This window comes from Drosophila kikkawai, chromosome 3L (genome assembly GCF_030179895.1).
Source record: "Drosophila kikkawai strain 14028-0561.14 chromosome 3L, DkikHiC1v2, whole genome shotgun sequence".
Classification (NCBI taxonomy): Eukaryota; Metazoa; Arthropoda; class Insecta; order Diptera; family Drosophilidae; genus Drosophila; species Drosophila kikkawai.
In genome coordinates, this window is record NC_091730.1 from 11,273,917 (window position 1) to 11,295,235 (window position 21,319).

The 21,319-nt window shown below is 44.1% G+C and overlaps 3 protein-coding genes across 3 annotated transcripts; 1 reads left to right on the top strand and 2 right to left on the bottom strand.

Moving 5' to 3' along the window:
- Positions 1–461: 461 nt before the first annotated feature.
- LOC108083045 (uncharacterized) lies at positions 462–1,341 on the bottom strand. The gene is made up of 2 exons (XM_017178674.3): positions 1,208–1,341; positions 462–1,143 (listed from the first exon to the last, which is right to left on the bottom strand). The coding sequence occupies exons 1-2, from the start codon at positions 1,241–1,243 to the stop codon at positions 589–591; spliced, it is 591 nt and encodes a 196-aa protein (XP_017034163.1). The 5' UTR covers positions 1,244–1,341; the 3' UTR covers positions 462–588.
- Positions 1,342–1,662: 321 nt separating this feature from the next.
- Positions 1,663–5,648, top strand: INPP5E (Inositol-3-phosphate synthase). The gene is made up of 5 exons (XM_017178831.3): positions 1,663–1,785; positions 2,173–2,205; positions 2,276–3,870; positions 3,931–4,845; positions 4,902–5,648. The coding sequence occupies exons 3-5, from the start codon at positions 2,636–2,638 to the stop codon at positions 5,008–5,010; spliced, it is 2,259 nt and encodes a 752-aa protein (XP_017034320.1). The 5' UTR covers positions 1,663–1,785; positions 2,173–2,205; positions 2,276–2,635; the 3' UTR covers positions 5,011–5,648.
- A 10,269-nt stretch (positions 5,649–15,917) lies between these two features.
- LOC108083024 (LIM homeobox transcription factor 1-beta) lies at positions 15,918–21,113 on the bottom strand. The gene is made up of 6 exons (XM_017178656.3): positions 21,077–21,113; positions 17,096–17,882; positions 16,787–17,001; positions 16,541–16,728; positions 16,198–16,468; positions 15,918–16,143 (listed from the first exon to the last, which is right to left on the bottom strand). The coding sequence occupies exons 1-6, from the start codon at positions 21,111–21,113 to the stop codon at positions 15,938–15,940; spliced, it is 1,704 nt and encodes a 567-aa protein (XP_017034145.1). The 3' UTR covers positions 15,918–15,937.
- Positions 21,114–21,319: the final 206 nt, after the last annotated feature.

The window sequence follows — 21,319 nt, forward strand, 5'->3', positions numbered from 1 at the left end:
TGCTATCGCACGAAAATCACTAAAATAACGAAACAATTTATTTTTAAATTTTATTATTTGCGGTAAGCCCAGTTGAATCAGGGCCGAAGAATAAACATAATATTTAATGATTAAATAAGATTCCATTTTTTATTTATAGTTTTTAGGAAAGTAAAAAGAGTATATTGGATTTTTTGATTTCAATAAGAAGATACCAAATGTATATTTTATAAATACATGGCACATATATTAACACATTCTTTTGGTAGCTATATTGCAATAAAAATATATTTAAAAATTGAATAAACCGTATGATGTGGCCTATATGGCTATAATCAAATGTATTAAACAACATGAACAAAATACACAGGTATTGCTCAACTTTTCCAAACAACTCTTATCGGAACAATTAATATTATTAAATTTGAATAAACAAAACAATTTAAAATTTTAATATATTTATAAGTATTTGTATTGTAGCCTTGATCCCCACAACCACTGATAACAATTTTGGGGCATTGGGTTAACAAGCGAGTTCAGAGACCTCTTCTATTTCCATTTTAATCAAGCTTTGAAGGCAAAAATTTTTAATTAATTGAAGGCCAAGGTTTAGTATCTATTTTTAAAACTCAGGAACCGTTCGATTAGGGGCTCATGTTCATAAAACTTGTTAGAATTGATTAACTCATCTATAACTCCAAAGAGCTCCCTTTCTCGAGCTATGGTTTCTGGAGTCAGCTTGGCCTTCATCTTGGTAGCGCCATCGACGAACTTGGCGTGGACCTTCTCGTCCTCGGTGGCAAACTCACTGGCTACTCCAAGTAGACCCAGCATGCTCATTCCAATCACATTAGCTTCAAGTGAGGACGGAACTAACTGGCCCTGTACATTTTCAAAGACTTCCTGCAAACCCTTGACATGGTCAAACTTTTCCTGGACAGAGCCTCGCTGACGAAGCTCCCTTCCACGGTTCACGTACGCCTGGAGGGCTGCTGATGCGGGTCCACGTTCTGCTTCCGGCACACTTTCAACGATCTGTCCCACAAAGTTAATGGTGATGGTCAGCATATTCCCGAACTGGATGCCTCGAAGAGTATCGAAATATCCGAAGAACTCGGCAATGATCCTGTTTTGCGGTTGGACCGGACTAGCACTGGCCAGGCACTGTTGTTTTTTTTAGAAGAAATTAATTAAATTATATTTATAAGTTATAATAATTATAAATTACCAAGGTAGCCAGCGAGATGAGGAGCAGGCAGCGCATCTTGAAGAAATGTTTTGAATCGAATCTATTTTGGCAGAGCGCTTCTGTGCTTTTATAGGCGTTGGTCTATCAGGGAATGGTCTTATCACCTAGTTACCAATATAATGATGCAAGGAACATAAACTTTTGCAATAAGTCTATCAATTTGACTTTTCCGACTACGTTTTTTGATGTGTCTAATAAACCGTTATTATTGATCAGTCCAGAATACAATTAAATCTCTTAATTTATTTGCAGCAGGGGTGTATTTAATATTATTTATTAATAATCATTTTTTTTAAATAATATTTAAAATGTAACGGAAAGAATTACAGGGTTGTTTCTCATTTCGTCGTAGAGATGTGCGCCATCAACCACCGATTGCGATAACAATAATAGCGTCAAAGAATCGATAGGCTTATCGAAGTGCCCCACCTCTATTAGCCCGTTTCCAAAGGCAATCGTTTCGCGGTAAACAACACGGTTCTTGAAGCTGCTCGCCACCGCTTTAAATTACATAAATCGCGTACATGAGGGCAGCATAGAGGCAACGGCGCCAGCAGGTACAGTGCGCGACGGGCGGGGAGTAACCCCAGAGGCGGAATCTGTTCGCACCTGAACCTGAACTTGAATGTCGCGTGTTGTTGCTGCTTTTATGCTAGACGTAGGCCAACAAACAACAACAAGGCTGCTGGCGGCAACAATGGTCTGCTAATTATAAATCTCTCGATCCCAGAGAATCGGCAGACGGGTGCTTGCTCAGTGCTGTCGTTGTCTTCGGTGATGTGTGGGCGCCGCAGCATGCCAATGTTGTTACGTCGTCGTCGCCACGCCACCGCCACCCTTCGTCCGAGAGCCACCCCCAAAGTGGCGGCAGCAGTAACAATACGTTCGCGGGGGTGTCACCACAGTTATTGCCAAGTGTATTGATTTTTTGAATCCTTTTTCAGCTCCTGGCTCCAGGATCCCCCAGGCGACAGCAGGTGAGCAAAGTGGAGTATACCCTTGGGCCAGCCACTCGACTAACCGTTTGCATTCATTAAAAACTTGCAGCGCGGTCACGCACGCAATCCTTGCGGCAGCAGCACCCCAATTAGCCAGATTTCTCGACTACGTCATCGCCGGGCCCGAAATAATTTGCATTGCGGCGGCAAGCCAAGAGTAGGCAGGCCGGAGAGCAAAGTCGCATTTGCATTGTTCGATGACGTCCGGCACAACTATTAATACGGGGGCCGAGAATCGCATCAACAAAAGGCACGGGCACGGGCACAGGCACAATGAATTCAGCTCGCGAGATCCGCCAGATAGCAGAAATTAACTTGACAAAGGCCAGGGCCAGCGCGTGATGTATGGTTAGCACCTTTAATTTGGGCACATTTTTAAACTGGACTGATTAGAAGCGAAGCCAGCAGCATGCAGCACAGCACGGCGGGCAGCGAGGAGCGGATAGCCAGCACCACCAGCAGCCCGCGATCCGGCCACAAGTCCGCTGGCTCCCTGTTTGGTTTGCTGAGCAAGCGGCCCAGCAAGGTGGAACCGCATCCCGTGACCCCCGAATCGCCAAGATCACAGCAAAGACCTGTGTCTGCCTGCGGCCAGTACGATGTGAGCTTTGCCAAGTGCAATGCAGAGTCGTCAACGGGAAACCACCTGAACAACAACACCAGCACAAGCAGCAGCAACCATAAGAGCCAAACCCTGCCGCTGGAGAAGTCGCACAGCGGACTGATCAGCTTCCACCGACGGAGCAAGCCGCCTGCCTCGAAGGGCAAGAATCACTCGCATCGCCACAGCACCGATGCGGGCTCCCAAAGCGATGGCGGCACCGATGTGGTAATGCGACGCAAATCGCCCAAGCATCGATCGCCGAATCACAACAGATTTAGCCACCAGTTCAGCCTGTGCTGCAAGGCGGAGAAGAAGCCACTGACGCCGCCGGTCACCGTGCGTTATAACTCGATTCCTGATAACAACAGTGTTCTGAGGCGGGATAATCTCTCCCTGAGCTGGAGCATGGTGGACAATAACTCGGTGTCGCTGCATTCCAGCGAGGGATCTTCGCAGCGGCCGCGGCCCTCGAGCGAGTGCGCCAGTGCCCCCGAGTCGCCGGTTGCCAGTAAAACGTTCTTTGCGCAGTGCAGCAGTGCGGCGGCCAATGCTTCAGTGACCAGGAGCGAGAGCCTGCAGCATAGGTCTCCGATTAGACCCATTGCCGTGTCCGCCTGCCGTTCGCGACTGCGACTGAAGCTTTATCCGCCCGGACAGGAGCTGCCGCCCTTGCATGCCGCCGAGGAGCCCGGGGATATAAAGAGAGCTACCACGCCGCAGCACATGTCCTCGCCGAATATAGCCACCCAGCCCGATGGCATCGAGCCGATGCAGGACCAGGCCGGAGTGCGTTTCATGTCCCACGAGAACATGACTCTGCAACGACAAGGATCGGGCTCGAATTTGGCTCGTCAAACCCTGATGGCGGCGCATGCCCTGAACCTCATCCCAGCGGAGAAGGCGAGGGAAAGGAGCATCCTGGATGGCAGGCTGGGATCTACTTCGCTGCTGGGTCCCAGCGAGCTGAGCCGCGTGCTGCCCCAGAAGGAGGTCACCATCTTTGTGGGCACGTGGAACATGAACGGGCACAGTCCACCCAAGTAAGTTGTAAAAAATGCAGGAATTATCATTGGATTAACATTGGATTTTGATTATCACAGACAGCTAAACGACTTTGTGCTGCCGCCAAATGTGGAGCATGTGCCCGACATAGTGGTGATGGGCACCCAGGAGTCCAGCCCGGATCGCTTTGAGTGGGAAGTCACGATACAGGAGACCCTAGGACCCTCGCACGTGCTCTTTCACTCTACGACTCTGGGCACCCTCCACCTGGCTGTGTACATGCGCAGGGATCTCATCTGGTATTGTTCAGCGCCGGAGGATGCCTCGATGTCGGTGCGCACGGGTTCCGCTTTTCGCACAAAAGGAGCGGTTGCCATATCCTTTTGCCTTTTTGGCACTTCCATGCTGTTTGTGACCTCGCATTTGACGGCGCACCAGCAAAAGGTGAAAGAGCGGGTGTCGGACGTGAAGCGGATTATCAATGCTCTGGATCTGCCACGGAATCTGCCGAATTTGCGGCACAAGAATAAGGATGTGACGCAGAACTTTGATAATGTCTTCTGGTGCGGGGATCTGAACTTCCGGCTGGGAGAGCCGCGCGAGAAGCTGCTGGAGTGGATACAGAACACAAAGTTCCCGCTGCCGTCGCACTTACCGCATGGCTACATGCATACGGATCAGTTATCCTCCGTGCTGGCCGATGGAGCCGCCTTCCGTGGTTTTATGGAGGCGAACATTACATTTCCACCCACGTACAAGTATGATCCGGGCAGCCAGAACTTTGATACCTCGTCGAAGCAGCGTGCACCGGCCTATACGGACCGCATCCTCTACAAGTATCGCCAGATGCAGGGACTAGTCATCCGGCGGCAGACCATTGTTCCGGGAGTGTCTACGCCAACGCAGCCCCACGTCCAGTGTCTGCTCTACGACTCGGTGCCGTCGATAACCACCTCGGACCACAAGCCGGTTTGGGCGCTCTTCCGAACCCTCATCAGGGCAGGGACCGATGCGTAAGCATTATTATACACTTTACTTTAATTATTTTTAAATTATTATTCATTTTCAGAATTCCCCTGGCTGCTGGCCTCTTCAGCCGCGACATTTACCTGGAGGGAATGCGCCGACGCCTGAATAACCAATACAGCGGTGCCTCGGCCGTTTGTGTGCTGCAGTAGGCAAAAGAGATGCTAAGCCCAGCTAGGTGGAGTGGTTCTTCCCCAACCCCCCAGTGGAATCTCAAAGTGCTAGTCAATGCTTGCCAACGGTTGTGCGACGCCTTTGTATTAACCCGATTAGATTGTTACCTAGCGCGCGCTGTCGGATGCCGGATTAACGCGTTACCCAATGCAATGCTGCGGTAGTTCGTAGGCGCTGCCTTTCGCCTCGAGGCCTTAGTCGTAATACGTTCCTTGTGAGATTATTGAATGCATATACTCAGCAGCAATTCTGTACCTCTACTCAAAAGCACAAGCTTAGTCCGTAGTTAAATTAAATCTGTTAGCTGAAACTAGTCAAATATTGAAGTGAAATCGAAAAGTGAATACTTTGAATCTGTAATCTAAACTAGCAGTAAATACAGCATACGAATCTAGCGAAGGAGCCTTATTACTTGTTGAATACCCTAATATTTATTGTTAGCCTTTATCTATTTATTATTTAGTTTGTACGAGAGTTATTGTTGAATTATCTATAGCAAAGTTGTTTAGTTTTTATAATTTGCTAAGCCAAGTGAAGTTTTAATTTGTTTTAAGCAAGCTTTAAGTTTTTGTTTACTCTTATTAAACGATTTAACGGCCGAGTTATCCGTTCCCCAGTATAAGTACTGAAAATTGCAAAGGGAAGCACTCGACAATAACAAAAGCACGCTGGTGGTGGGGAGCACCACCCGTGTATACCCCGAAAATGCACCAAAAACGACCGGAAAGGCCAACACCTCCCTCCCTTTCACGCGGGCACACACACGCAAATATGTTAAACTTTTGACCAATTTCAACTTGAGTTGGTTGCCATCGGACACACTCCGGGGGCAGCAATTTATTGGATGGCGATTGGATACCGCTCGATGGCCCTGCTGCAGTGGCACCGCCACTTGTGCACCATACAAGTGGCCTCGCGGTCTCCTACCTCCGCCTGTTCCACCACCTATCCCACTCTGAATCCAACTCCGACCCAGCCGAGCTGGTGGCCATTATTTGTGGTTACGGACAGTTGCGTGTGTGAGAGCTCGTAACGAGGGCTAATCGAGGAGTGTTTTATAAGCTACATGGACGTGGAATCTTTAAGGTATGTAAAGTCTACGATCTTCTTAATATAATTTAAGATTTATAGAAAACATAATATAATTCATTAAATCACTGATTTTTTATTGTCCCTTTTTTTAATTTTCCTAGATTCTCAAACAAATTGAGAAATAAAATGTTTCTTTTTTAATTGTAAATAAGAAATATTGTTGCATGCGAATACGTTGTTTGCTTGCAAAGTAGTGAAGGAGCCGTTTCCGACCCTATATATCATATATATTCTTGATCAGCATCAACAGGAGAGTCTTTCTAGTCTTGGTCGGGTACAATGTAATAACCGGCATATGAGATTGTTGTCTGATCTGGGGAAATATTAACCAATCCCACCTCGTACACTGGGTTCTGCATCCCAGCGTGTCAGCCACTTGTCCAAAATCCGTTTTCGAAAACGATTTTGAAGAAGTCGGTGATTAAATCGGGCCCTGCCAGACGGACTCTTTTGGTCATTTGTACTCGTATTGGCCCTTTCCGCGTTGAGTGCCCCCCGACGGAAACGGACCCCTTTCGGGTTCGTAGAATTTGTTTAAAAAAAAAAAGAGAAACAATTTCGAATGCAGTTTTTGCGCTGCGGTCAGCGGATGGCATTGTTTGGGCTGCTGCTGTTATTGTTTTTCCTGCCAGCCGTGCTGTAATTCATAAAGTTTTTGGTGCAATGCATACTTTCTGGTTTGGCACGGGCATTGGCGCTGAAATTAGTTTGCAAAATAAAATTGCACTTGGCGCAGTGGTGAACAGAAAAAAAACGGAAGCTCATTTCCTTTTCCGTGCGAAGATTTAACCACAATATATGAAATTATATTAGCATCGCAGAGTCCATATATAAAAACTATGCCCCTTCTGTCAGGACCTGGGTCCGTGTCTGTGCCCTGCACATTAATATCCTGTGCGCATTCGTACGTGTTAATATGACTTTATGACTTCATATGTGTCCATATTTTTGTCGTCGCCGCTTCACACTAAAAAGTTTTATTGTTAGTTACGCTGCTGCCGCCATCAAAGCAACCATTTTCATTCGCAGCGCCGGAGATGCAGAAATTATTAAAAATTTTCCCTACTCGTATCTCAGGAACTCGTTTGTACCATCACAGACACACAGACTTTTACCACTTTTTTTCATATATGTATAACCGGGAGGCGTCCTGGATGCATCGCCGTGAGCGATGATGGATGCGAGTCCTTTGGGTGTCTTGCAATGGGAAACAGTGGGTCTAGGATGGGTTATATTGCTGGAAATTCTTTTGTTTCAATAAGTATTATACACTACTCATAAAAATAAATAACAGGTTATTTAGAAATTATATATTTCTTTCTAGTTTTAGGATTGACCAGGCTAGTCTTTTAACTATGAAAAGTTAATTTCAATTGTTAAATTTTAATGCTGAAAATCTATATTTGGCCCATTATATTTTAGTCAGATCCTCGACAAAGTCCTGGCTCCACATTAACGGCAGCTCCCATACGCTGAGGGCCCCTTCGAGCATATGCTACCCTCTTGGAATATCCCCGGCATTCGGCGAAGCCACTTGAATGCTTATTGTACATTTCAAACAACTCTATTACGAATATTTTTCATATTTTCTTCGCAAGTGGGGCACGGAAAAAGTTAACATTAAAAGCGATGGCGGTGCCGAAAAGGCTGCCGGAGTGACTTTTTCGCGCGGATGGGGATGGGGGGGCCCAGTCAAAGCAACCAATTCGCATGCGGCACGTTACATTTTCGCAATAAAAAATGAGGACCGCTTTGCATGCATGCATCTATAGGAGACTGCGAATCGCACTTGCTTTTTCGGGGTGTGTGCGTGTGCGGAGGGGATGGTAAAAGTAATAAATGTACGTGCCGCACTACCAACAACTCCAGGAAAAGCGGAAAGGAAAAGCTCTCTCCTCACACACACGGGTGTAGACTGGGACATCTCGTGTCAATTTAGCAGGAAAAAATATAGAAAACTGTCAGTGAACGATTGGTAAGATACCCTTAAAATATGGTAAATGGGTGTTAAAAATATAGAACTATAAAATAATATTAACCTATACTCTTTTAAAATGTAAAGAATAATTTAAGAATCTATTTAAAAATCTATTTAAAAATCTATTTAAATTATTATAAGCATAATTATGGTAAGGTTCAAGAAATCATAAATTAATTATTATTTGCAATTATTATCTGCATGAATATAATAATAAAATAGGATGCTTACGTTTTCGCTTCGTTCGGAGTCTCCTACATATCACGATCACGATGCATGCAGATGCAAGGATACGAGTGTGAGGACTTCCAGGACTCCTGGGAGTAAATGTAATAAAAATAAACTACGACTGCCATGGAACCCAGCACCCGCCATACTTTTACCCATTCACATTTCGTATGCTGTTTTCCCCGGCATCCATCTCACAATGCTTTCTATGTATTATGTGAATTCTTTTTCCTGGCTCTTTCTTGGGGTGTCCTGCCCCCCCAGAAAAGGGACCTGGAGGAGGCGGAGTCTGCGGCGACAGGTCTCAAACGGCTTCGCACGCACCACTCTCGCGTTTGAAGTAGCTCTGGATTGTATAAAAGTAACCATAGCTACCATAATTTAATGAAAACATAATCTGCATTCAGAAAAAAAATAAGAAAATCGCAGAGCTAACGCCAAAGCCAAAGCCCAAGTCGAGTCCGCGAGTGGAGGGCCCTCGACAAAGAGCAGGATGCGGCAAGGCTACACCGATATAAAATCGCATTAAATGGCGACAGGACTGGGTGGAGGGCCCACTCTGGGATTTGTTTGGTCGCCGAGTTCCGTTTCCCGATGCCAGATTGCATTAGAGATTCCTTTAGGGGTATTGGACATCAAATAATTGTCAGTAAAGCAAACAATCAAAATGTGATTTGCCATTAAACTTGGCAATTAAAATCGCATGCATATGTGCCCATATAAACATATGTGTATATAAACATAATATGGTTCCGGGAGAAGTAACCGAATTTTAGTTCGGTCTCAGTTTTTATGACCAATTGATAAGAATTTGTAAATTGAAAATGAAACCAAAAACATAAATAAATGACTTAAATTAATGACTTGATAGTACATAGTATGTATTACATACGTGTTGACTTTTTCGAATATATACCAACCAAGGGAGGGAAATACAGAATGAGATAAGCTTAATAAATAGGTCTTATCAATCAAGAGGGAAGTCGGATGCCTCTTCAAAAGTCGTCTCTTAATTCTGCAAATCAGTTTATTAGAGACTTTCACATTCAGTGGTTCTACACATACTCCCATGACCATATAACGATGTTTAACTACGGAAACTATTTTTTTTTCTTACTGATCACTTGGATCCTATGGAGTGGATCCTTGGCCGATCATGTCTGTCTTTTCGATGCTCCCAATCCGAATGGTTGCGACAGCTTCTGCATCAATGCTCTGCGACCACAGTTAGACAGTTTGGTGGATCAGCAATCTCAGATGAAAACACAACTACAGAGGTTGGAGGCCCAATTGGAAGACCGACTGCAGGATTTAAAAAAAAATGTGCTGGAGGTACACACAAAACTAGAAGGACAACTAAAGACGATCCTGACTAAAATAGATAATCAACTGGTGAATAAGATTTTATCCCAACAAGAAAGCAAAGCAGAGCTAGTGGGGAAGAAGATACCACCGGGCTTTGAGCAGATAGGTTCAAATTATCTTCGCATCGTAGAGAGTGCTCAAAATTGGACGAATGCTGCTAAAACCTGTCAAGAAATGGGTGGTTATTTGGCCTCCTTTAACAACGTAGGAGAAATGGATGCCGTCAGACCGAAACTCCGTAGAAACAAAGTATACTGGCTGGACTCCAGTGGCTTGGATGACTTCTTAATTAAACAAAAATACTGCGAAATGTTGTGTATAGGTTGCCATACGACCACCAGTCTATGCTATCATGAATCTTATTTTATTTGCCAAGCTGATAATGAAACCTAGTGAAATTTGCTTTAAAAATTACAAATAAATTTTGATTTCGAAAAATAATATTTCGTGTTGGATTCACTATGCTTTGGAAGGCTATTGAGCTAAGTAATTAAATTTATGTATTTAAATGAAATCAGTAACCAAGCAATCGGATGTAAAAATCATGCAAATATCGAATGCAACGGGAAACTCACATTAATACTTAACCTCTTAGAGCTCCATTTCCGGCAGTTCATATATTGCTTTAACTATCCGATCCGCGAGGCCATTGGCAAGTATCTGGTTACGTTTTATTTCCTTTCTTCCATTTTATTCAATTTTCCGTTTAATTTTTCCACTGGCATTTCGGAAGATTCTATGGCAGCTCCTTGTATTTGCGCGGGTACGACCAACAACTTGAGCAGCGACTTGAGTAGCTGGCAGCAAAGTTTCCTAGACAACTCCTTCAGGTCCGCGGAAAAGAAAGTCGAGGGACTGCTGGCTAAATATGCTTTAGCCTTTGCAGAATCAGCAAGGCGCAAAGGACCAAGGACCACTTGTGAATATGCTTTGATGCGCGCGGCTGTGTGCGTGAGTGTGACTGATGTCGATGGTGCGTTTTCTTCTTTTCCTCCTTATTGTTGGAGCGGGGATTTTTTTCTGAATAGGTTGGGTCCTGCCTGGAATTATACCGAAACTCTCGCCATCCTTTTGTGCCTTGATATTTATTTATTTTGACTCGGGCTCGGCGGCAGAGCAGCTCTTCAAGTATTTCGTGAGTAGCGTAAAATACGCGCGCGAAATGTAATAAAAACATTTTTTCCGGCGGCTGCAGCCAACATCTTATTCCTTCAGTATGCTGCAGTCGATTTCTAGTGGCGCCGCGGGCTCAACTTTTAGCTTTGAGCTACTGAACTCGCAGTGGCTGCTGCCAAAGTATCTACAAGATATTTTTAATACATGCTCGCGACTCGCAGTGCGTGCGTCGGCTCACTGGCTTCACCCACTTAGAAGACAACACTCATCCGTCCTGTTGGCATCCATTTGATGTTGGCTCGCTTTTTTTTCACTTTATCGGGAGCATAATGAAAAACATTCCAGTCTTATGCAAAAATATGTGATGCATTTTCGGATTATTCCATGATTTTTTTTGGGTTTACCCAAAGCTGCAGATTTTAAATACCGAATCGAAATATTAAATTGCATGACAAGTCCTTGAAATGGTTGCATCAGCTGAAGAGAACGTGTTGAATTTCGCCTTAAATATGTATTCGAAATTTGCATATTAAGCGACTCCTGCTGGCTGCTCATTTGCATTTGGCTTTCAGTTGGCAACACCTTGGCCCGAAAGTCAATCTTCATCCGGCTGTAGCTACACATTCATTGTCTTGAACTACGCCCCTTCGGTGTCTGGCCTGTCAACTGGTTCTGATTCGGGACTCCGATCCCGGTGATACGCCTGCCAAAACCAACCGGCAAAAGGCGACGATGAGCCGGAGGATTGGCACTGGGGGACCACACACATTCTCGTAGTTCCTGTTCGATTTTCCAGCTGTCGGAGCTTTGCAATTCAAATTTCGAATGCCCGAATCGTGGGCGAGACCAGCCAGGGCGAACGACTAAAGGCAAATTCAAATGCAATTCATTTTAGGCAAGGCTACTAAATTACAATAACTTGGGAAAAGGTTGCTAAAAGACTCTTAAGATTGAATAATTTTAAGCCTAGTAATATTATTAATAAAGATAATAGAAAACGAAGGATAAATATAAATAAAGTGGCATTTGCAAGGCGTTTTGATTTATTTTACTATTCAATTTAATAAATTAACCTGAAGCTTACTATTTAAAAATCAAAGAAATCTTTAGTTTATTTCATATTAATTGTGATACAGCACCCGGTATATGCAGCAGGGGCATTTTTTTCATTAGAGAAGCAAATGTTACTTGAAGGACCGAACCGAGCCACACTTTGGGAGGCCACTTGCAGGCCTATTAGAAACTCATTAGTCGCACGACCCGGCCAAGTTTGAACTAATAATGTGGTGGCTGAGTCCGTTGGCCATCGGCAGCTCAATTGAAAGAAATTTTCAATTTAACGGCAAAGTATGCCCCGAGCCCACAGAGCGGCATGTGACGCCTAGTGGCCTGGCCCGGCCGAGTCGGCAGCCAAGTGGCCAATTACGTTTAGGAATCAGGATTAAGGATTCAGGATACAGGCCCCGGCACAGGGCACAAAACCAATCTCAATCTGTGGCATCAAGTAGACAAATATAGACTATTGTATGCCTATGCACGTAATGCATTCCCATCCTGTCTCCATTTGGCATTCAAAAACTGTGCGTCTGTGCGATTTTGACGCATATTTGCCCAGGCCCAGTACCATCTCACCCACGTCCTTGTCTCAGCCATTGATAGTCACATTCGTACACCGAGAGGAGATTTAAGTCTGGGGATAGTTTAAGGCAAGTTTCTCCATTTATGTTTCATACTCTCAGGCATTTTGTTAGTAGATTTGAAATATTTTAATCCTTAAGAGAGAGCTATAAACAAAATAGCAACAAACTTTCTTGCTACATTTTTTTAAAAGTATTTTCTCCCTGTGCACATTTGTATCCGTGCAAGGCAGCAGCAGGCTGAAATGCACAATTGCTTCATTTCGCAAAAGGATTTTATTAAACCCGAACCCGACTGAAGTTGAAACCGAAGCAAAGTGTTGGTCGATAAAGGCAAGTGCCAGGCTGTTCGGTGCGGGGAAGTGAGTGTCCTGACAGCCTTTGCCAGCATCCCAGGCAATCGAAGTCGATTTGTGTGTGCGTGTGTCTGCGCCAGTTTGCGTAGTTATGGTAAATATTCATATTTGTAGCGTGTGCGCAATGTGTCGAAATTAGCATTTATGAATTTTGTGCCAAATGTCGAACTCAAACACTTACGTGGCACGTACACCCGCACGCATATAGCAGTCCCGGGCAGCAACTACATTGAGTGACTCTCGTCCCTCTCATTTAGTCCCCGCCGCACCCGTCGTCGTCCTTTTTGGCTTCTGTGTGTATTATGCGAGAGATTCCTGGTTATGGCTTTGTGGCTTTCTGGGCCAGCGGCTCTCATTCAGTCATTGGCCGTCCGTCCATTTGCATTTAGATTGCGGGGCCCAGAAAAGCCGAAGCTTTGATCCCCAACCCCTCTTAACCCACCAACCCAATGATGCCAAACAACTGCCACAAGTGACTTCTTTGAACTGTTTGGCCAGGAGAAGGCCACCGAGTGACATCTGCTGCTCGACAATTTGTGTGCGGCCCTCTGCGGCTAGTAGTTCGTGTTCATGGGCACCGATTTACATAATTATAAGTGAAAAGTTTGCTGCAAAGAATCTCCGTTTCCCATGGCTTCACATGCAATATTAAGAAATAGTTTCGCCGACTACTAGCCCTTCCGGTTAAACACCCGGTAAGCATTTTTAAATAATTATGTTGCATAAGGTAAAGTTTTTCTATGAAAAAATATGTTAAATATAACATAAAAGTACCTCAAGAAGGGTTTGTTATTACATTTAGTATAAATCAAAATTCTTTAATTTTGTAAATCGTTTCAAGTTCATTTAAATTATTCATTTATATTTCATTCCCTTGACAATTTATATAATATATTCCCACGCATTTTGCCAGTATTGTTTTTAATATTTTTCACCCAAAATCCAATTCATTTTGTGGCCACTTTAGCCTTTGTCAACACATGCGCCCTAAGAAAATAAAAGCAAATGCACATTTATTTTTGTGAATTGTATATGGTTTACTGTGTGCGATTTGTCCCTCTTTGTGGAAATGGTATTATGATGCTCCTTTATGTGGGCCTTAAATTGATTTTTGATTTTTATTGTTTACATAAAGTGCTGCTGGCAAATATTACGAGCTGGAAATCCATAAGTACCATATGAAAAATCAACTTTTGTCAATGATTTTTTGAACTGATTCAATTTTAAAAGCCTGTCCTCGGGTGATTTTCCCATAATAGTCATTGTGAGATTTTCAGGACATTGTTAGGGGTCTTTAAATTGGTGTTTGATTTGGGAGAAAGCTGAAGTTAAGCGGAAAAGTAAAACGTTTTATTTTAATTATTAGAATTGAGGGATTATTTCCTAAAGAAATTGCCTTTGAATTGGTTTATATATTAAAGTATTTTAAATTGAATTTGTTAAAATTAAAATGTTTAATTATGTAGCTTTGTTTCTTTATAGAAAATAAGTTTAAACGTAGACCCGTGAAAGAGCATTTCAATTCCTCTACCTACCATCTCTGTCACGGTAATTAATTATGCAATTTTCACTTGAAAAAACGGAAATCATTCAGCAAGGAGCAAGTGGTTCTGGGGTTAGCGAGGACCTTGCAGGACTTACGACTGGGACGACTTTACGTCCATTCGTTAGGCCAATTCTCTTTTTTATTTCCTGCACTTGTTTGGCCTTGTCCGCTTTTGATTAATGATGCGGACACAGGCTCTGGAACTGGATCTCTTTTTTACGTGCCCCGTTAATGCGTGTATCTGAAAACGACTTACATGCGTCCTGCAGAATTACTTGGTCGTGGCGGGGTGGGTAAGGGATTCCGCGGCGGTGGTGGCTCTATGTCGGAAAAACTATGTGGTGGTTGAGACCCCGGTTCTTTGTTTGCCTACTTTGCCGCTTTGCCGAAGAACCCCTGCCACTGGGCTATCCTTGGCCGTATCGGTGTCGCGATTGGGGTTTAATCTGGTTAGCGGTCCTGATGACGATGACGACAGCCGGGGGAATTCGGCCGGAGAACCGGAGACGGTGACGTTTAAGCACAATTGCTGTGGCTAATGTGACACATATTGTGACAAATTGCATGAACTTGTTCCGAGCTTCGGAGGGGTGTTTGCTCCCTGGCGGGGTTGGTCGCGCCGGAAGTTGTGTAAACACGTGTTGCAGTTCCTGCAAAATCAATTAGCCACCGATAGCCCAAGTGTTTTCTATTGAAGACTTGGGCAAAATGATGATTTAAAATATTTATAAAAATGTTTGGTTCATTATGCTTGTAAAGGAAATGTAAGCTGATCATTTTTGACCAATAGGTTTGTTAATATATTTACTAGAAACTACAAATTGGATTTTCTGATGACGCTGTATAATTATTGGCTGACTTTTAACGTTCTTAAGTAAAACATTTGATTCTGAGCTCTTCTAAACCTACTATTTAGAAGATAACTTTCATATTCTGATTAAGACCACTTACTTCTTCGTTTCTTTTCATATATTAAACTAGGAACTGAGAAAACCATTCTAAATCGTTTTAAAATAAATTTTTTATAGGGAAGAGTACAACGATTTTAAGACCATTTGCAAAAGAAAATTTTGATGTAGCTCTTCCTCGTTAAACCATTAAGAGTATAGAAGAAGGCTAAAATCAAGACTGCCGTATAAAGTCCAGGGAATGAGCTGCATTCGCGACACTTTTATGTTGACGCTGTCAAAGGGGCCGTAATCGTGGGGAGGTCACGGGAGGATACAAATACGGATCCGGATCCGAACACGGCCCTTTGAACTATGCCTGACGAATTGGTATTTTACGCCCATTCCAGTTCCAGTGCCTGTGCTAGTGGCAGCATCAGTGCCGCCCTCCAGGGTTGCGACTGCTGTGGCAAATGCTTTGTGCCTGTCAACCGAGCGGAACTAATTTCAGGACTGCACCTGCAGAGCCCAGCCTTTGTCCTTGCCAAATGGTGGATGTTGTTGCGCAAGTGCCGCCGAACATGAATGATTATTGCCCTACTTGGGGCGGGGTCTTTAAGTTCGATTGCTAGCACATTAACATTCTTTTATTTTACAAGGTCTAATTTTGATTTGGGCTTAAAATTCGAAATCGGCCAGACTAGTGATCCGTGGAGTCCTTGACGCCGCACTCGCCGTACGCCTGCAGCTCCTCCGGCCGGAAGTAAGAGCTCTGCATGCTATATAGACGATCGATCGGATTGATCATCGGCGTCTGGGCAAAGGGTCCCATCAGCTGCTGGAAGGTGGCGTAGCTCAGTCCCAGAATTGTGTTCAGGATGGGCTCGCTGTTCTTGTTGCAGTTCTCTGTGGATTCGGAGTCTGGTTAGTTTGGTCCGCTGACCTTTTCGGAATACCTACCCTTGTTGGTCTCCATGCAGTTGAAGGGCACTTGCTCCTGCTCGTCCTTGATGGTGCAGCGCATCCTGTTCAGTCCATCGGAGGCCGCGGAGTATGGCGACTCCAGCTGCGACTCGCTGTCGCTGTGTGCTTCGTCCTTGATCTTGGTGGCCAGGCTGCTGTCCAGGGACTCTTGCGAATCCTGCGAGTCGCTGGCCCCCTTGCTGGGCGGCTCCTGCTTGGCCTTCTTCTGTATCTTCTTGACCTTTGCCCGCTGGTTCTGAAACCACACCTGAAGGTGAAACAGAATCAAAAGTAATATATTATTATATTCTTTTTTGTGATGCTTAATTTAAATATTTACCTGCACGATTCTTAGGCTTAAACCAGTCTCCTTGGCCAGATTCTCTCTCACTTTGCGACAGGGCTTGGGCGACACCTCAAAGGAGGCCTTGAAGGCTCGCCTTTGTTGTGTGTTCAGTATGGTCCTGGGTCTCTTGGGTCCGCGTCTTCCGTCCAGTTTGGGCGGAAAGAGCTCATCTCCGTAGAAGTCTATTCAATGGGATTGGTTACTTAGTCGGTTTAAATTTTGAGGTATTTCCTAGCTCACCATATCCCTGCAGCATCTCCACCTCCTTCTCGTAGTCGAAGCGGCAGAAGAGCTGTCCCTGCTTGACCACATACTGCTCCCCCTTCTTCAACAGGGCTCCACAGACCACGCAGGCAAAGCACTTCAGGTGGAAGACGTTCTCGTGGCACCTCATCACGAGCTCATCGGCGGCGATTTTATGGCCACAGCCAAGGCAACGATTGCGGATGTAAAGTCTGCGGTAAAATCTTTTATTTTAAACCCATTTCTTTCTATGTTTTCTGCTGTGGACCTCTCAGAGGTCACTTGACAGTCATGCGGGCAACTCACCTCTCGTAGTCGAGGCGGCAGTAGAGCTTGCCCTCCCTCGCATAGCAGGAGTGGACCAGGTGCAGCGAGCAGGCGGTGCACTTGAGGCAGCCCTCGTGGAAGGAGTTCTCCACCACGCGCATGATGTAGCGATCACAAATTGGCTGGCAGCAGTGGGCACACTGACTCGTTGGCATCGAATTGGGATGGGAATGGGGATGGGGAGGACCAAGGCCCAAACCGATAAGCTCCATGCCCAGTCCCTGTCCTGGAGCCGAGACCGCACCCGAACCCATTCCCGGAGGCGCTTGCGGTGTGTTGGATGCCGACGGAGGTGCTGCTGGCGTCGCAAAGCTATCCATCCCATTGAGGCTGCACTCGCCCAAGGTGATGCGGTTGCAGAGAGGGGGTCCGGGTCCGGGTCCGGCTCCTGGGCCCGGCATCTGTCCCATTCCCTGCTGCGGCTGATGTTGCTTGTTTATGGCATTGTTGTTGCTGCTGCTGCTGTTGCTGTTGTGGTTGCTGCAACTTCCGTTGACATTTCTGCTGACTGACGCCATTTTGTCATTGTGTCCGGCCTTGGCACTGCCTGTAGTCCTTCCTGTGGCAGCTGCTCCTGCTCCTCCGTCTGCTGCCGATGTTACTGGTGTTGTTAACATGCGTTCATTTCCGTTCAACAGCAGTTGATTGAGGCCCCCGGCCTGCGGCTGTCCTGTGCCAGTACCTCCTCCTGCCCCTGCTCCGATTCCTACTCCCATTCCGGCTCCCAGTTGCTGCTGCTGCTGTTGACATTTTATGTCCATTGGAACTATTTTGGTTTTGCGGTCGTGTCGTGCGTCCAGAGCCCCCGAGAACATGCAAATGAGAAACATTTCAGATATTTTTATTTTCACTCTCCGGCATGCACATTGCGGCCGGAGCGGAGCGGCATTTTTGCCTCAAATTTACAACTATAGGTCCGGAAAAAGGGATTTGTATTTGCGGTCCACGGTGACCCCAGCGATATAAACCGAAGCCGGGCCAATGTCCAGCTGCTGACTGGCTGACTGGTCTGTTTCGAGTTGTAGTAAATTTGTGGTTTTGCAATTATTGAAATGACTGTCCCGCTAGCACACAGACCGAGTGTGAGTGTGTGTGTGCTGCATTGCACTCGAAATTCCCCGAAATGCCATGCAAAATGGCGGAATGGTGAGTAAAAAAGCCACACAGCCAACGCTGCGTATGCGTGATGTGCGAATGTGCGTATGTGCGATTGTTCGTATTGGTGTTGCTGGCAAAAAATTACTGTACATTTGCGGTGCTGACTGGTTGGCTTTTTGTGCCTTGTTGTCTCAATTTATGGCAAATTGCTGAAATTTCACCGTAATTTGTTTCCCCGGCTTTTGTTCGGTTTTTCACATGTTTCCGTTTCGGAGTGTGTGTGTGTGTTTGTCATTCCGCATCCGAGTGATTTAAATGTGTGCGTAATTTCATTAAATTTTTCGGAAAACATTATAACTGGCATGCCAATTTATGCCAGAAATATGCCTAGAATGTTGAAGTGTTTCATCGTCATTGCTGCAGCTTAACAACACTCTGCTACATCTCTTACTCTGATTGATGCAAACCGATTTATGCAGTTATGATTTTATTTATTCTGGTTTTCTATGTGGTAAACAAATGTGGAAAAAAGTGAATTGCATTTATGAGTGAATTCAATTCGAGTTAATTTAATTGCCGTTTCACTGAACAGGATAAACTAATGTGTTAAGAAGAAAAAATATAGCCTGGAAAAGGTTAAGTTTAAAGGTATTCCTTTGTTTGTTAATAGGTTTAATTAATTAATTAATTAACAAGATTTAGGCTGAGAGAAGCACATGATTTTTATTTATTATTTTACTTTCTTTCTAATATTTAACTTGAATATATAATTGATTAGGTGGACTTTTGAGGACATTTATAAGATAATATTGTAGTAGTACAAAACATTGGTTAATTTTACTAAATAGTTTAATAAAAAATGTTTTTTTCTAGATAATAAATCCTATATATATATATTGGTTTTTGTTTTTATATAAGCATTTCGATTTACTCTTAAACTGAGATATATCTTTCTCTGTTATATGTGGTGACTTTGGAACAAAAAGGAATAAGTTAAAAGGTTTTTTTTATCCTAAATCCTATATTGATTGTTAATATCGAAGCATCTGAAAATTAAATATAACATTTTTTCTACAATCAAACTAAGATAAATCTCTCTCTATTATCTTAACAGATGGGGTGACTTTGGATCAAAAAGGAATACTTGTCAATATGTTGTCTGTAGTAACTACGACCTCCTGCAGGCTGTCACCCACTCTCCAGGTTCTGCTCCTGCTTTTGCTCGTGCTCCTGCTCTTGCTTCTGTTCCTGTTCCTTCTCCTGCCCCTGCTCCTATTCCTACACTATAATCCTTGTACCCCGACTAACCTTAACTTCTGATACTCAGAAGCTATTCACTAAGAAGTGGCGCCGAATAATCCGCTCAGCGGCCACACCTGTTACATTTTTTGTGCTCCGTCATTCGCCGCCATTTGAGTGTTTCCGACATATTTGCCGGACATGCCTCGGAGAAGGATTCAAGGATTTGCGAGGCGGACAAGTGCAAAGCCGACATTGATAGTCAGGCCACTGCCACTTGCCCCCCGCCCTAATTAGATTCTAATGTGCAGCGGATCCGAGGGGCGGGTTAAGGGTGGCCCTGCTTATAACTAGATTATGAACGAATTTCATTGAACCGGGGCAGACAGCATTTAAATGAATCAACAGGGAGGATTTCCACCCTTGCAGAAAATATGCTTGAGCTATACTAAATGGAAGGGGATGAGGCACTACGGGCTCACGACGTTGGTTTCAGCGGCTGGCGGCATATGTTGGCAGTCGGCGGAAACCCTTGCCAGGATGCCCGGCTGCCGCTCTGCCAGGATACTGTGTGCTGCCGCCGTTCCGAGTCGCACAATCCGCTGTCAGTTGGCAGCAGCTCTCCGCGGCAGCAACTGACAGCGTTTTATTTAATCGGATTTGGGCGCACAATGAAGTTATGGTGCCGTTTTGTTGTGCCAGCAATCGCAGCGTAAATGCTTTGTTTTGGCCTAATCTCTGACAGAAGTCAAAATTTGCTTTGCACTGGAAAATATGTTGAAATTTTCACTGGCCCTCAGCCAGTTGAACTGGAGTGTTTCCGGCTAGGATTGAAGGCGTGCGTGCCAATGATTCTATGCATATTTGGCACCAATGGTGTTTGGCTTTAAATCTGCAGCAGTAGATTGCAATCGAAGTGATTATATTGGAGCTTTCAACATTCTTTACTTGTTACAAAATTAGTCGTAATTATTCTGTGCGCTTGTTTAATATCTGTGTTTGAAAGTAAAAATATATGAAAGATTCCTTTAACACTTGGATTGTTTTCGTACCTAAGAAGAAATTCATGCCAGTTTTTAATTGGGAATAGTTAATGGAATTTAAATATTTCATTAGCAAGCATAACTGAAAAATAGTTTAATAAACTCGAAATTGTCATCTTAACAATTCTAAAATGATTTAAAATGTTTTCTTGGGGTGTTTGGTTAATGTATACTTCATTTTTCATAAATAATTGGCTCTATAAATTTGAAGTTTATATTCCTTAATATAAAAATAAACCAACTTCATCCCAAAGACATTTTTCCTATCAAGTATAATTTTATTTTGTTTACGTAAAAATCTTAAACATTTATTGATCCTTGCAATGTAAACATATTACATAAAAGAATCCTGAAGAAGTGTATGTAATTGTATAATATCCAGTAGGGATCTTAAAGTTAATACAATTTCACTTAAAATAATAAATTAACCATTAAGGTGGAAGTATTCCAAAGTTTTTAAATATTTTCTTAATAAAAAAAAATGCCGTCGGCTTTTTTACTTTGAAAAAGGGCGTGGAAAAGCCGACGGCATCTGCGTGTTCTCTGGGAAATCAAAAACGCCGAGTCCCTTGATACTTACACATTCCAATCTGCATGGGATGTTGCTCGTCGATCATTTTGAAATCGTTTTGGTTTCAAATAGGCAATATATTTATATATATATAAATTCACGTTCACAGACTTTTACATAATTTTCGCGAGCGTTTTGCACGGGTTTTTTCCTTAGGTGTCTCGGCGAATACCTTGGCCACAACTGTTTGGCGAGACCCACATTGCGGACTCGGACGCTGGGCTGGCCGTGATTGCAGTTGGGATCTGATCT

Bases quoted from the DNA above. Each gene is read 5' to 3' on its own strand.
- LOC108083045 (XM_017178674.3), bottom strand. From the start codon at position 1,243: ATGCGCTGCCTGCTCCTCATCTCGCTGGCTACCTTG. The intron at 1,144-1,207 runs GTAATTTATAAT...AAAAAACAACAG, and splicing joins TCATCTCGCTGGCTACCTTG to TGCCTGGCCAGTGCTAGTCC.
- INPP5E (XM_017178831.3), top strand. From the start codon at position 2,636: ATGCAGCACAGCACGGCGGGCAGCGAGGAGCGGATAGCCAGCACCACC. The intron at 3,871-3,930 runs GTAAGTTGTAAA...TGATTATCACAG, and splicing joins AACGGGCACAGTCCACCCAA to ACAGCTAAACGACTTTGTGC. The intron at 4,846-4,901 runs GTAAGCATTATT...ATTCATTTTCAG, and splicing joins ATCAGGGCAGGGACCGATGC to AATTCCCCTGGCTGCTGGCC.
- LOC108083024 (XM_017178656.3), bottom strand. From the start codon at position 21,113: ATGATCGACGAGCAACATCCCATGCAGATTGGAATGT. The intron at 17,002-17,095 runs GTGAGTTGCCCG...ATTTTACCGCAG, and splicing joins TGCCGCCTCGACTACGAGAG to ACTTTACATCCGCAATCGTT. The intron at 16,469-16,540 runs GTAAATATTTAA...TTTCACCTTCAG, and splicing joins TAAGCCTAAGAATCGTGCAG to GTGTGGTTTCAGAACCAGCG.